Source organism: Melanostigma gelatinosum (genome assembly GCF_949748355.1).
Source record: "Melanostigma gelatinosum genome assembly, chromosome: 20".
NCBI classification, from domain to species: Eukaryota; Metazoa; Chordata; class Actinopteri; order Perciformes; family Zoarcidae; genus Melanostigma; species Melanostigma gelatinosum.
Genome location: NC_136653.1, coordinates 6,066,575 through 6,082,441, shown reverse-complemented (window position 1 = coordinate 6,082,441; position 15,867 = coordinate 6,066,575). Strand labels below are relative to the sequence as shown.

The 15,867-nt window shown below is 43.3% G+C and overlaps 1 protein-coding gene across 1 annotated transcript in view; it reads left to right on the top strand.

Moving 5' to 3' along the window:
- The window catches only part of ntng1a (netrin g1a), a gene marked incomplete at both ends in the record, with an annotated part of 84,734 nt that overhangs the window by 20,432 nt on the left and 48,435 nt on the right, over positions 1-15,867 (top strand). The window contains one exon of the mRNA XM_079292260.1: positions 14,338-14,981. Within this exon, the coding sequence (XP_079148386.1) occupies positions 14,338-14,981 (644 nt within the window). The remainder of the gene's footprint in view (positions 1-14,337; positions 14,982-15,867) is intronic.

Sequence of the window (15,867 nt, the reverse complement as noted above, 5' to 3'; positions counted from 1 at the left end):
GTGGATCCTGGCTGCTGTGTCACATGAAGCTGCTGTTATTTGCTTCCCGCTCTGACGATGTGTCTTGTTTGCAGATGGTGTTTTAGTGTTTTACTCCAAAAGGCCTGTTTAACCAAACACTGAACTGTGCTTACTTTGTTTATGCATCATTTGAACCAGGAATGTTTTCCCTCCGGCAGCCGGCACTCGCCTTTCCTTTTTTCCTTGCCACCACCTCCCCGCCAGCGGGCTCTCCCTCCCCGGTACCCAAACTAGGCCAGCTGAACAGGGCGGGCACATGATGATACTGAATAGCTGAACAGGAAGCCACGGGTGAGGATGACGAAAAAAAAACCCGGTTGAGTAGTGAAACCGAGTTCCTGGGTGGAGCGCTTTGGATTTAAACAACCTTGGTGTTTATAGATACTGTCCTGCATGAAAACCAGCAGGCTATCCTTAATGGAACGGGGTTGTAAACAACTAGAGAGGGCTCTCATTTACCAAAGCATGTGTGTGTGGGTGAACTGCCCATACAAGCTACAAGGTTGGTGTGTATCAAACATGCGCACATATAACTTCACCAGATGAACAATGGCAAGTCTGATCTGGTACGTACAGGCTCATTTGTACTCAGTCATGGTGACTGCTTCACAGCTGATGCCAGCTGGTACATGTTGGACTCTCATGTCTAGAGACCAACAAGTGTGGCAACTTCCAGAGAAAAAGCTCCTCTTTGCAGTATTCATGAAAGAAATCCATGCCGGGTGAAATCTCACCGAGGTTGCACAAATTCAATTTTGATTGCACATATCTCCGTAGGAGTTCATAAATAGTCAAGGACCAAAATAGGAACCTGCTGTCAGCACTGTTAATTTTACAAAACTCTACTTCTAACTCCTCCACAAACAAGGAAGATCTGCTTTACTCATCGTCCCAGATCGTACTGTACACTGTAATGTGCAGTATGAAAAAGCAGAAAAAAGGCTGGCGACAGTACATTCCCAGGACATATGTCTTTAAAAGGAGGATATCCATGAAATGCGGCGATTCTTAATGTTTCTGTTTCTTACTTCTTTTAGCTGCGGAATAGTAAAAAGCCAAATGATGGTGGTCACGCCGTTTCCCCAGAGTCACCAACTATAAAAAAAGAACACACTTGAATAAGCCACTCTGAGTTTGTTCTCGTGTCTGTCAAGACATTAGACGTGCCTGAAACCCACCAATCAGCTCTCCTCTGTTGAGCTACCCAGCAGAGCAGCAGCTCATTAGCAGAGAAGCTGCTTATATAGAAACAACGAAATGCAGATGAACACATCTACACTACAGCAGTGGAGCTTTTAGTGCAACACTTCTCAGCTTTTACTTCATGAGGTATTTTCTTTACCAGCCATGTTAAAATGATACAGTATCTCTATATGATAATGAATACAAATACAATATGTGGATATGAACGTAATGTGCCTGAGACCAAAAGGAACTGCATCCTTGTCACCTGATTTAGGAGTAGCAGTCTGACAATTGAGGTAAATTGTTTCAGTCATAACTCATTCGAATGAAAACACACAGACAGACACACTGCTACACAAAGTAGACTTCAAACTTTACAGTGGTGGGAGGAGGAGGATAGACGTGCACAAAGCCTTTTATCAGCCTTAGAGGTATCACAAGTAATCCAGGTGTTTGTTGTCTGTACACTGCAAACAGGAACTGTAAAGCAGCATGACTTCTCATGATGCAGATTTGTCAAAACGTGTAAAGTAAGGAGCCAAAAACACACGGTTTTAAGATCAATATTCAGACATTTAACGAGGTTCATCCTTCAGTCTTGTTCATTCTGCACCGCACATGACAAAGTAAAGTAGTACATTCAAAGGTCCTATTTTTACCTAATGCTCCCATATTGGAGCCTGGCACTGTGCATGCGTTGACAGTTGACGTAAACAGATTTTCTGATGTCCCTGAAATGAAATGCAAAATTGCCAGGTGTGTTTTTCAGATTTTTCTTACACTTCAGACCAATTTCATTTCATGGACCTCCTCCTGCAACCTCATCCGAAGCTTTTCTTTATGCTTCATCATTTGATTAATGAAGTTACATGCCTTTAAATGTTATGTTCTTTTCATATATTTTGTCGGCAAATAAAAATAAACACAGAGAATGAGCTGTGAAGATTTTCTCTGGCAACTCCTGAATGACATGGCAGCTTTACATGCCTAATATACACAGATTTAAATGTCCATTTAATAAGGAGAACATCAAAAAAAATACAATCATGAGGCTTCATTTTCTTCTCCTCCTCTTCCTCCACCTCGCCCTCCCCCTCCTCCTCCTCCCCGCTTAACCACCGAACCCCTTGCATCACAGAAACACATCAGCACCTGCTGCTGCTGCTGCTATCTGCTGAAGTAACTTCCCGAGTGAGCCCTCACTTTTCATTGGCAAAATCTGAAATATTAGCATTCACGTGAAATCTTACTTCACAGTGGTTTATAGATGTATCGTCCTATGAGCGTGAACAAAGAGCTCCTCCTCCCTCCACCGTCTCCTGAATGAGCAAAGCCTGTGTGCAGTGATCACAAGATCGACCACTGCATCTAACAAGGGGGTTGCACCTGAGACCGCAGTGGTTCTGCTGTGTTCGGAGCCGGAAATGTACACAACAGTTAGTACCGGCCTTCCACACTGCTCTGTGTGGTCCCATTAGTTAGAATCTCTTCCTTTAATGAATCACTGGCAGAGGGCTTAATTCATCTGTCATTTCAACAGAGTGGAGTTGATTCGTTTAGTATTTCCCTCTGGCCCTGTTAAAGTTTTTGATTTATTTTTCTGTATTTTATTTATTTTACCCACCCCTCAGTCTCCTCTCATCTTTTATAATGGCGGCTCATCAAGCGCTCCGAGACAATCAGCCGGCGGAGCACCCTTGACTCCCTTTTGAGGATTTGTGATTACGACGGTGGCGGATGCTTGAAGTTATTGTCGTGGAATCAAGTGGATCCACTTGTGGTTCGTTGTTGCTGGCTGTGCGCTATTAGGAGTTTTCCTTTTTAGTTTTTATTTCATGGACCGCTTCCTCTTTTAGCCCGACAGGTCTTCAGAGAATCAATGTATAGAGTGTCTCCTGCTTTGGAGCATTGGTGCTGGTGGTATTGATGAGTTTCTCTGACTCCGTTTTATTTATGTATGGTGATGGAGAATTACATATTTCAGAATTGTTCGCAGTATTTGTAATGGCTGCCTTTGTATTAACTGTTGTAGCTTGAATACCTTGGCAACAGTGAGATGTGGTGACTGCAAGGGGACACCATTATTTCCTGTGGTGTCAGCTGCTGCTAATATTGAGTAATTAAGCTTTCTTTAATTTCACATCTGCAAATATATCCCAATTGTTTTACATATACTAAGCTGTCAAGGATCATAGGAATAGTGTCAAGTCGGTGTGTGTGTGTGTGTGTGTGTGTGTGTGTGTATTTCTCCTTATTTTTCTTCAGGGATCTGTGTGACTTGCCTTTGAAATTAATTTGTGTGTGTGTCTGTGTGTGCCCACTTTGCCTGTCAGTGTGTTTGAGTGTCATGATCCTGAGAGCTCTGAGAGAGGAAAAGGCCTGAGCTCTTTTTCCCAGGAGTCATCTGCCAATCATTTCCTCACATTCCGTGGTAAGAAGAAATGGAGGGGAGGGAAGGAGACAGAGAAAGAAGAATAAAGAGGGGGGGAAAAGGAAGAAAGGCTCCCTGTAGAATGACTAAATAGACCTTCAGTGATCTGACAGAGAGGCCTGGAGCTGAATCCCAACTACGCAGTTAAATATCCACACTGGGAATGCTGAGCTTTACCCCACTATTGATTTTAATCATCTCTTAAAAGCTGTGACTTAAAAAAAAATAAAAAGAGGGAAAGACCCTCAAGACTGGAGTGAAGAAAATAGAAATCCTGTGAATATGGAAAACGGAAGGATGACGACTTATTGGATTTTTTGACATCTTCCACACCCTCATCCCCCCTAATTCCCCAGACCCCTTTGAGATAATTATAAGGTGCTAAATGTACCCCCTGCTCTGGCCACTGCTGACACTAATGAGGGTTGAAGTGCAATGATGGGTGCTTGATTTGAAAAAGGCAACACGCGGAGTGAAATGTGAGGGCCCATATATGACTGTAAGAGCTTTCTGGTCAAATATTGTGCGATGGACACAACGCTTCCTTGCTTATTCCTCAATGGTAGTATGCCTGATGTATTTGTTTTGTCCTTAAAGCATTTGTTTTCATTCGTAAAAAGTGTATCTGCTCCTCAATTCTTTCAAACAGTATCCTAACATCTTTGTCATTCTTCATAATACCACTACTGTATCTCTCCATCGGCCTGAAGGTGGGAGCAGCCAATTTCTAAGGAATCCAATATTTGCATGAAATACATGGTCTTTCTCAGTTCCAAACCTGCTGATATGCACTTGTGTAAATGTAACTGAGACTGTGAACAGGGTGTTTCTGGGAAAAACACAGTGTCTAGTGGAGTCAAACAAACACAGGACTGATAACCAGGAAACTGTAACACCAAGCACAACACGGACACTTTGCCGGTGACGACGTGGCATTAAACCAAACCTAAAATGTGTGATAATGACGCACAAAGAAGTGCTATTTATACTTCTTCTCATGAGATCAGGTTGAGCAGCTGAGGCTGAAGGGAATGGTGTTAGCTTTGCAGGAAGTTGGTCGTAAACCAGCTGATGAAACTTTATTAATTATTATTAATGATTATTCATTTTTGGTAGACAAATTGGCAATAATTGTTTTTTTCAAACATTCGTTCAATAATTTCCCAAACTTAAAGTGCTTACTGGCTGACATAAAACAGTTGGCGGTGTCGCGATCGAGTCACATTCACACCATGCTCTCTCTAACTTCACAGAGAAATGCTCTTTGATCTGCAGACGGATGAGTTGGGGAACGGTGAAACTAAAAGAGAGATACAATTAAAGTTCATCCCAATGAATGTACATTAATTCAAGAAATAACATAACATTACACAGATGAGCCAAAACTCTCACATGCTAATATGCTCAAATGGAATAATTGGTGTGATGAAAATAAACCTTATCCTAAAAACAAAGTTACCACGGGTCTTCACAGGAACACATGTTGTAAACAGACATCTACATCTGGCTGAATGGCTGTTTTTAATTACATACGCACTGCATACTTAATAAAGTGGCATATTATCAGCTTGTAGCTCGGCTCAAAGTCTCACAATCAACAAACTACGCAGTGTGAACGCACTACATACTGATGTTTATAATATGAGTAGTATGTTCGTGTGACATTTTGAACACAGAGTCAATGTCTCTGGAAGTGAAACAATAACCTGCCACCATTAGGAGGTACAGTAGAATCAAAGGATAGTTGCACAACTAACATTGTAGATTTGTGTATTTTTACCACATGTTGCAGTTTCTACTGCTCAATGACAAATACAAGAATTGGAAGGCTAAGGCTACTCCCACACTTTGCCATACCAATTACATTCCACACAATATTCCTTTGTGTCGTACCTCTTTCCCCACTGACATCAGGACAGCAAGTGATCCAGCACTAATTTGTAAGGTAGCCGTATTGTTCCGGGCAGGTCGGGCTTTTATTCCATGGGGAAGGAGCCGGGGCGGCTCCCTGCGCTGGGCTCAGCCTCCTAGCTTGGTCAAGGTGACAGTGATCCACGTCTCTCTGGAGGGCTTCTATACAGGATGTGTGGCGTTATTATACCATTAAAAATAGCCATCAATGAAAGGATGGGGGGAGTGGAGAGGTAGTGAGAGTGTGATATAGCCCCTCTGCCACCTGATTTCAACCCCCGAGGGAGTTCACAGCTACAAGATGAGGGGTGATCATGGCTGCAGGCTTGTTTTCAAGTCTTAATGTGCAGTGAAAAATCCTTCGTGTTATCGGACCGGACAGTTTGATTGAGAGATGCAGCAGTGCAGCAGCCAGCAGATCGATTATACCCTGGTGCATTAGCTCACTGTGGAAATGTCATCTTAATAAACGATGAATGACACTTGAAAACAGTGATCCATTCCTGATTTGGTGGGGGGGGGGAATATATATTTTATCCTACACAGAATATAATGTGCTCTATGCCTGGAGGCTTAGCAGTTTTCATTGCATGAGTCGCAATTATAATGCTGAATCCAAAGGAGCGTCTAAATCAGTGGTTCCAAACCAGGGTACTACTCAAGGGAGTGCTTTTGAAGTTGTGTGGGGATGGAAAAATTATAGCATAGCTTGACTAACTTAAAATATTCATTAGATTTAGTTTGCTTTGTTTTATAATATATTCACATGCATTGCTGTGCAGCTGTAACAACTGGATATCACATGTGATTTTGGGGAGAGAGCGTGAAAAGCAGTTAGCAAGAGAGTCGAGACGTCTCCACATTTAGCTGATGGATAAATGCTGAAAATAGACGATAAAAGTAATGGATTCAAGGCTGCAGTAAATACAGAAGCTAAAAAGATTGTTTAAAGTGTTTCTGCTCCTTTTACATTGAGCCCCTGATGTCTTTCCACACACAACAGAACTCATTCTACACTGGAGAAAACTGTAATCTTGCTGAGATAAGGATGCAGTGAATTGTACACGTTATGTCCTTAAGTTGTGCTAAAGTACTGTGCGAATGTCCTGTACTCTACATTAACCGGTCAACTTAACTGCCCGTGTTAAAGCTACACTTCCAGCTATCAAACAACTCTTGGCTGGAGCTCTCGATGCACTTGCCTTGCTCTCACAAATTTACCACCTCTTAAGCAGGGGATGGTCTGTCCTCCAAACCGTATCGCAGTGGCACCCGTTGGGGCTTGCACCACTATATAAAAGATAATGGAATATGAAATTGTTTTTATATCCCCTGAATGTGCAGAGGCTGCTTGCTAAAGGCTTTCCCCACCATTGTTTTAAGGCTCATGAATCTTCTCAATCGCCACCACTGATCGCGATGAACGCAACGCGAGGACATTTACACATCGTCTCGCCTCATAACCTCCCCACAGTCGACTGGACGGCCCGCACTCTGTGGTGCTTCTGGTGGTTGAACGGATTTTACCCCGGTGCCACAAAACAGCATATTTCATGTGTTTTGAAATATATCTCCCTTTGAGCTGTCGGCCTGTGGTCCATTTCAAGCTGCTGAGGGTCTGTGGAACACCAATACTCTTTGTGTGTATCTGTGTGTGTGTGTGTGTGTGTGTGTGTGTGTGTGTGTGTGCAATAGATGTCAAGGAGAGACATCATAGGTTTGATTCTAACTTCCTCATTAATGATTTCACAAATCATTTACTTGTGTTTGTCTAACCTACAGCCCAATTCTTCCATTTACAGTGATATTTAATGAGAAGGATAACAAACCATCACTTTTGAAATTGCTTGAACTATTAATGATCCAAATTGTTGACCCACTAATGAATTAATTCACAGCAAATCATGTAAAACATGGAGATCTATTATCAATGTTGCACCCCATTGTAAAAATTTGTGTTTAAGGGAGTGTGTGTTCAAAGGCTGTTAAGCCTAAATGAAGGTTTAATCGTGCACCCATTCCTTTTGCTCATTGTCATCATTAATTAATGTTGTAGTGCTTTGACTGTTTTGACCTAAAGCTTACTGTAAAAATAGCTAGTTTGAAATCTGTGGTTGAAGCGTGCACGTTGTGAGACACTTGGCAGGCTGAACCTGCTGTGTGTGTGCGTGTGTGTGCGTGTGTGTGTGTGTGTGATTCCAAGTCCCCCGTGGCCTTGCTGACCGTGGTCCAGGACGGTTGACCTCCGGCCGACCCTCAGCCATTTGAAAATATGATTGTAATCCTCGTGAGGATTTGGCCCGGGTGTCTATTACCACTGTAATCTGTCACACTGGCATCCAATATTCATTCCACGTCCAGGTTAAGCCCCTCTTTCTGTCTGCACCACCCATCACCATGTGTGAGAGAGGGAGGGAGAGGGAATCCAGTCGAGGTGTTGGCATGACTGGAGAGAGAGAGGTTTTGAAATTGAGAGAGCACTGCTTCAATCAAGCCCCTGGGTCGGGGTGAAGAAATCTATTGTGGAACACAAGGTCTCATTAATGCAGCAGGGATAGCTTTAACCCCACCGTCTCACACGCACACACATGCACACACACACACACACGCACACACACCTTGCTGTGGAAAGAGAGGTAAAGACATTGAAGAGAAATGGATAGATGTATGAAAAGATATTATGCATGTCTGGGGAATAGGTGGGAGAAATGCTATACTCTTGATGCAATGACATGCTCACACACGTGGGGCACGGTTGTAATGAGTATATTATGTGACAACAGTATAGAAATTACAGTGCTTTTGCTTTCCCCTGCATTGTTCATTTCTGTAAAACAGCAGTTTCTACTATAAATTGATATTGGTGGATTGATATTTTGATATGATGGTACATTTAGGGTAGACTTACAAAGAGGCTGCTAACCTGTCCGGGGTGGAGTGTGCATCTTGTCCAGTCCATGCTGGGATAGGCTCCAGTCCTCCATGACCTTGGACTGAATAGAAGATAGATGGATGGATGCTAGTTTAATTACAGTAAACCAGTATTATTTTGGTACCATGCGATATTTGTGTACAATGCATTATCTTATCCCAGTACGGTTGCGTGTTTCTCTTAGGAATAAGTCGAACAGAAAATTGATGAGTCCATCTCTTACTGTAAGGAACTGAGAGCTTAAAGTATTCGATAAACAGGAAGACTCTTTATGCACTCTGGCTCTGTTCTATGCCACCAAGCGTTATCCATTGGTGAGACTCTCCCATTCAAAGAAAGACTGCTGATCTTTAATCTTAGCATATTTTTAACCTCTGGCAAATAAAAACACTCTCCAAACTGACTATTGAAGCTTTAAAGACAGCCATTGAAGACGAAGTGAAGAATAAGAGTGGGAATGCGCCTTGGAATTGATTTGAATTCATATCTAAGAAACTGTCGCATGGAGAGTGCTTCTTCCCAAACCTGCAAAGGCTGGAGCATGTGGTGGGGAAGCAATCTGTTGCTCTCATTAGGAGCTCCTGGGCTCTGGTATTGATATGTGTTTAGAGATAAACTCCTCCAATCACTCTCCATCTGTCTATGTCTCTCTCTCCTGTGCTACAATAACAGCAACGACAGCATTGCATGGGTGTGTTGGTTGGTTGCTTGTTTGGATGGATGGTTTGTTTGCCAGCATTGTGTGGGCCCAAAAAGCATCTGAATAGAGAAAACATAAAAACTCATTACTTTAAATGTCTTAAAGCAGAAGGAGCATTATTAGTAGCTTCCATTCTTTATACCTTTTTGTTCAGTGAAAAAAACACATTCTCCTAACATGACATGATTGACAATTGACTTCATATTGACAGCAAATGACAACATCAATGCCGGTATCATAAATTGTGTACAATATGGGAGTAAACATCGTATTTCAAACAGCCGTATTGTAAAATATCCTCACACAGAAGCTCGTTAACTCGTAAAGTGAGATTTTCACGGCAGTCATGCATTTTAGTAACACTGTTCAAAAAGAGTTGATACTTTTGATTCATTTTCAATCTGTTTGACTCTTGTTTTACATTCACAGATTCTATAGTAAGAAAGTTCCTGACTTTTGATGCTTTGACAGTCTAAATCTTGATGCCAGTGCTCTTTTAATCAGAACGCACTAAGGGTCCTTCTCCATCATTTTCCACCGACGAGTTACCAGAAACCGTTGATAAATACAGTCGCTAAACAAAATGAAAGCTTTTTATTTGAACCAATATTGCCTGTGTGGTCGCGATTTGTGAAAAAGCTTTCTTCAAATAAAATCAACCAAAAGGCGATGATGCACTATTTCAGTTGGGTTGTACTCAAGCTCGAAGTCCAATGTCCAGGCAAGATTCACCTTTATTAGGTGATTTAAATATCGAGTTCAAAAGCAAACATTCAGTAGTTCATCACCTGACACTGACACACCGACAACCTTTATCATTTTACCGAACCAGTGCTTGGTGCCGTGCTTAGTGTCCCCAGTGTCAACGACAATAAAAACAAAAAGAACCTCCTCCGGCCTGCGCTGCTCAATGCCAATCCCTCTGTGTCATATCTTTCTTGAAGTCAAAAACAAGATTGGATTGGAAATGTATGTGTGCAAGAAAGGAGGAAAAGAGAAGAGGGAGAGGCAGAAAGAGGAAAAGACGGAGGGTGGATTCAATTTGCTATCTGGGTTACAAGTCCAAGACATCTGTCGGGTTGTTTGATTGGTGGGAGACCATCTATCGCGTTGGCTTGTCGGCAGATAGTAAATTTATATCCCCCCCCCTCCCCGAAGTCCCATCCTCCATCAGTGGAGACGGACTGCCAGACACCATGGTCACATCTTAATTTAAAGCTAGACACGGTCAGAATCTCAGTAGCTTTTGTTAACCTTTGTCCGAACAGCTTTTTACATCAAGGATTGTTCTTTTTTTCCCCTTTTTTTTAGTTCAGGGAAAGGTTGAATCATCTCTTGCCATCTATATGAGAAAACATGTGAGTGGGGGAGGGGGAGAATCAATGCAGCATGGTGTGTTTGCCAGCAAGGTACGGTAGTTATTCACATATTCAAGTTGAGTAATAAATTATAGAAATGTGAGAATTTGCATAAAAGTAAGAATAACTCCTCAGTGGGTACAGTTAAGGTGCCTTCTCTTATATCATTCTAATGGAAGATGGTACAGCAGAGGAGCCTGTTTTTAAATCTTTAAATGTATAATTGTTCAGATGATTAACCATTGTTCATTAAACTGTAGCAGTTACAGAGGCAAAATCAAAAACTGGAAAATCCACCCAGACTTGATCTACAAATGTTTGAGGGTTAAATTGCTTCACACGAGTGATATGAAGGCAAACTGTTCCATCTGCAACATGTCTAAAAGCCTTGGTTGGCAAAACCAGTTAAAACCATCTCCCTGTGGCCTAAACGTGACGAATAGTGCTGGTCTGTAGAGTGCAGCTGAAAGCAATCAGGATCATTTATTATCATCTATGTTGCTGCATTGCTTCATTTTTATTACACTGGTCAGCTGATAAAATTAGCAGTTTGACAATAACGGGGACAACATCAAAGGAATTTAGAAATCCACCCACAACCACGTTGGTATGAACACCCACCTGCACACACACAGACACACACACTTGCCCTCTCACTCTATCTCTGGTAATAATCGGATTAAGCCGCTGTGTTTTGGGTGGATCAACGCCATCTCTATTAGCACCAATTTAGCGCGACCTATCCGCTCCAGCAACCTCAGCGCTGGCTTGGTAGTCTGCGATGGCTGTCCCCCATCCTGGCCATTTATCATCACACTGGGATTAATAGAAACATCCTCCGTAATTACAGAAATGCTGCGTTGCCGTGCCGGTCGCTGTCAATTATTTTAATGTGTGCCAAGCCATTAATCGGCAAACAGAGCCCTCATTGGTGCCCTACAGTAAAACACAGAAGTCTGCCATTGATTTTCACGAGGCCGCACTCAGCAGTTTATCTCGTTTCTCTTCGGACCGCCGAGGTTATTGATCTTCATAAAGGCAGTATTTTGTCGTTAGGTGAGAAGCGGAGGCGACAGTAATGAAGGGTTTTTAACCCGTGTATTCAGGGGAGCGCTGGACGACTGGCCCAGGATGCCGGGTGCTACACGCAGCAGATTTCCTGCTGCCCGCCACAGGGATCGATAGGGATACGTCTTTGTCCGATTACAGAGATTTGCTGTGAGGATGGACGCTTGTGTGTGTGTGTGTGTGTGTGTGTGTGTGTGTGTGTTTTACAGTAACAGCTGATCACTAGATCTGCCTGATGTAAAGGAAAAAAAAGCTTAACCTCAGTGGCATCAATGCATCTCCTACCTATAAGCTGCGCTGGAAAGAAACAAAGTATATTTGTATGTTTAGATTCTGTCATGTTCTGCTCCTTTATAATTGAAGTGCATTTATCTGACAGCTACAGTTACTCTGTGCAACATTAAATATGATAAAGTGTGTAAGATGAACTTACCCATCAGTATATAAAGTAGTTAAAATGAGCTTAACCTGAACTTGCCACAACATTAAAATGCTGCTTATGCGTTTAAGCCTCAGGAATAATAATCCAGTAATATTTCTAAAACAATATACCAATGACAGGCATCACTCTGCTGTTTTAAAGTGTTTTTACATTTGGTGTGTGATTGGGTCAGTTGAATCCGTAACCACTCCCAACAGTGATGTCACAAGGTCCTGGTGAACAGTTCAACCACTGGAGGTCAACAAAGACATGATTTTTTAGGGGGTGATAAGTGAAGTTTTTAAGTTTAGTTTATTGTCATATACACATATATGAAATGTGTCCTCTGCATTTAACCCATCCCTAGCTTATTGGGAGCAGTGGGCTGCTGAGAAGCACCCGGGGAGCAGTTAGGGGTTCAGTGTCTTGCTCATCGACCCTCTCTACCCAGTGAGCCACGGCCGCCCCAAGTGACTCATTGACTATGATTTTGAATCGACAATTTTTTTTTGTAGTGGAGTATTTCTACTTTGAAGTACTCCTACTTTTACTGAAGTATAGGATCCGAATACTCCACTGTTTATAAATAAGAACGAAGCAATCTCATAGAGAAGTCTGCCCGTATGAGTGTCAGGAGATAACTGCTTAGTATAAAAATGGAATATTATGTAACTGAAAACTTGATTTCAAGGCAGAGATTTAATTAAAATATAGAAGTCTCTAACAGCATTTAATAGGATTTAGGAATACAAGGACACCCTTAGAAAGGGGGAAGTGCTAATCACAAAAATGTGTGTGAGCAAGAGTACGTCTTGTTCAGTCAGTATGACGCAGTACAAAGACGGAATAATTAACAACAATTCATAAGGGCAATTAAAAGAACATGCTCTCTCCTCCGGTCTACCCCTGTGCTCCGAGCAGAGCACTCCACCGCCATTGAGTAACAGTTTTAGGTCTCCCTCGATGAATGCGCATTCACGACAAGCCACGGCACCACAGTCAGCCCTCCTGCATGCCAAGTGAGTGTCTTAGACACGAACACTCCCCCTCAGCAGGCATAACTGTCGAATATGAGTTATCACACATCTGTCTTTGCACCAGATGCTGCAGTTAATGGCACACCTAACCTCACACCGTGAGATGGTACACTAAAACCTGGGTGGAATTTTCCACTGCCCGTCGTCCTCTTCGGTCCCCTCCCAGCCACCGCTGTCCAGTGCTGGGAGAAGCCCGTGGGGGACGGTCCAGACAGGATATTAATGGGGCCCTCCAACAGTCACAAGGCCTGACAGGGCCCTGTTTCATTGTCACCTTGCCTTGGAAGACAAGGAAAAACTTGCAAAGCCTATTAGCCGAATGGAGCTGTTTCTCTCTCTCGATCTTACATCCTGCTCCTCTCTCGGTTTCCTCGCTACATTGCCACACTCACCTCCACACACACGCACACACACGGGCTCACGCACAGGGTGACATCTCCCACCTAATCAAGTAGTGGATTATCTTGTCCTGATGAATTGGAGCTTGTAGCACTTGAAAGGTCCTCTTGGAGGAGTGCCTCCTCCCCCTGACAGCTAGATGGAGCCCCGAGGGAGCAAGGAGAGAACATCGGCTGGTAATGGTTTGTGGTAAATCGGACAAATGTTTTTAGAAAGACCTCTTTCAAGCGCGAGACGTGATGAGTTTCAAGCTTGCGAAGAAACTCTGAAAAAAAACACGAGTCAAATTCGGACGCGAGGGATAAAGATAAGACGTCTGTTTTGCCTCGATGAATGAAGTTATTGCTGAAATGATTAAATGGTCCAAAGGGTGTAGATGAAGTCAGGTGCACAACCTGTGAAGAGTGAATGTGCTCACCGGTAATGAGTGTTCCTCTGTGCCACTTGACGCATACTCCTGTGATTCCAACATGTTCGAAGAACACACGTCTTAATTGCAGTTCTGGGAGGGATGTGACATTTGTAGTGACGTGATGTAACAATGCAACAGAGAGGAAGCAAACGCGCTGTAGTGACGGGTGTTAACAGAGGTGCTGCGTACTCTTTAAAGATGGATGTGCAACCATGAAGCTACGTGGCTTTGAATATTAATATACGACAGCACACTACGCTCCAGCAGAGCACGTGCATGCACACGGTGCCCTCAGTGTGATTTAGCTTCAGACTTCACAAATCCCTAAATGTCTCTCTTAATGACATGGTGGTATATACGCAACGCTATTCTTACCTATTCATAATTAACCTCATTTGTTATTTCTCCCCAAGACTAACAACCTTTCAATACTTTGTATTGTATCTCTCTCTCTCTGTGTAGGAGAACCCCTACATGTGCAATAATGAATGTGACGCCACCACGGAGGAACTCGCCCACCCTCCAGAGCTCATGTTTGACACCGAGGGCCGCAACCCCACAACCTTCTGGCAGTCCACGTCTTGGAAGAAGTACCCGAAGGCCCTACTGGTCAACATCACGCTTTCTTGGAACAAGACCATTGAGCTGACCGACGACATCGTCCTCACCTTTGAGTCAGGCCGGCCCGAGCAGATGGTGCTAGAAAAGTCGCTGGATTATGGACGGACCTGGCAGCCCTACCAGTTCTATGCCACTGACTGCCTGGACGCCTTCACCATGGAGCCCAAGACTGTGCAGGACCTGACTCAGCATACCCTGCTGGACATCATCTGCACCGAGGACTACTCGCGAGGTTATGTGTGGAAGTACGATAAAACGGTGCGCTTTGAGATCAAGGACCGCTTTGCGCTGTTTGCTGGGCCCCGGCTCCACAACATGGCATCGCTTTATGGCCAGCTGGACACGACCAAGAACCTGCGGGACTTCTTTACCATCACAGACCTGAGGATCCGTCTGCTCCGGCCCGCTACAGGAGCTACGATGGTGGACGAGAACAACCTGTCCAGATACTTCTATGCCGTTTCTGACATCAAAGTCCAGGGCAGGTAAGACCGTAATTGTTTTTGTAATCGTGTCATGTATGCGGGAAATTCCAAAATTGGCAGGGAATTTGCTCAAATCGGCTAAAGTGGGACCAATAGGGGTTCAACACAACATTTTAGCTCTGGGGTGTCCTGTCGGGTTAATCCTGCTAGGATTTCCTCAGTGGTTGTCTGTTGTTTTATTGCAGTAACAGCACAGCTACCCAATAGTGAAGAATAATGCGTTTACCATTGACATTCTTTCCAATTAGGCAGCGGATCCATAATGATGTGCGGAGTTCACCAGTTGTCAGCGCATCTTAATTTACCAAACTACTTACGGCTTGCTGAAACACTCTATTTTGGACGGCGAATTCACTCAGCTGTCTATTAGCCTGTGGAAGACATTGGAGGTAGCATTTCAGCCGTCAGGTTACTGCACGCTGTAATTAGTGTTTGATTTACGGAAGCCACAGAGGGTCATATAACAGGAAAGCAATGCGCCATTATACTGTTGGAGGAAAGGTCGACAAAAGCCTCCCCCGTTCCGTGAAGCTGCTACAAGAGTCACTGGGGCATAGACTTAAGTGGGTCTGTTTTACACTGTGTGGTTTTTCAATTGAACAGATGTGAATATGGCTGTAGGGGCGAAGGAATGAAGATTTAATTACTCTTGTTTGTTTTTCACACATGAGAGGCTCACAGTGGAGAGGAGTAGAGCAGCGGAACGTCACAACAATTCAAAGTTGGGGAGATGACATGCTCAGTCCCAAAATCATTTAAAAAAAAAAGAATCAAAGTGTTCTCAACTGAGTGCAAGGATTAGCATCAGGCAACAATTAAACAACCTAAATTGTTGTCATTCTCATGCACCACTGGTTATAGTCCGACTGTAATAATATGTTTGCTG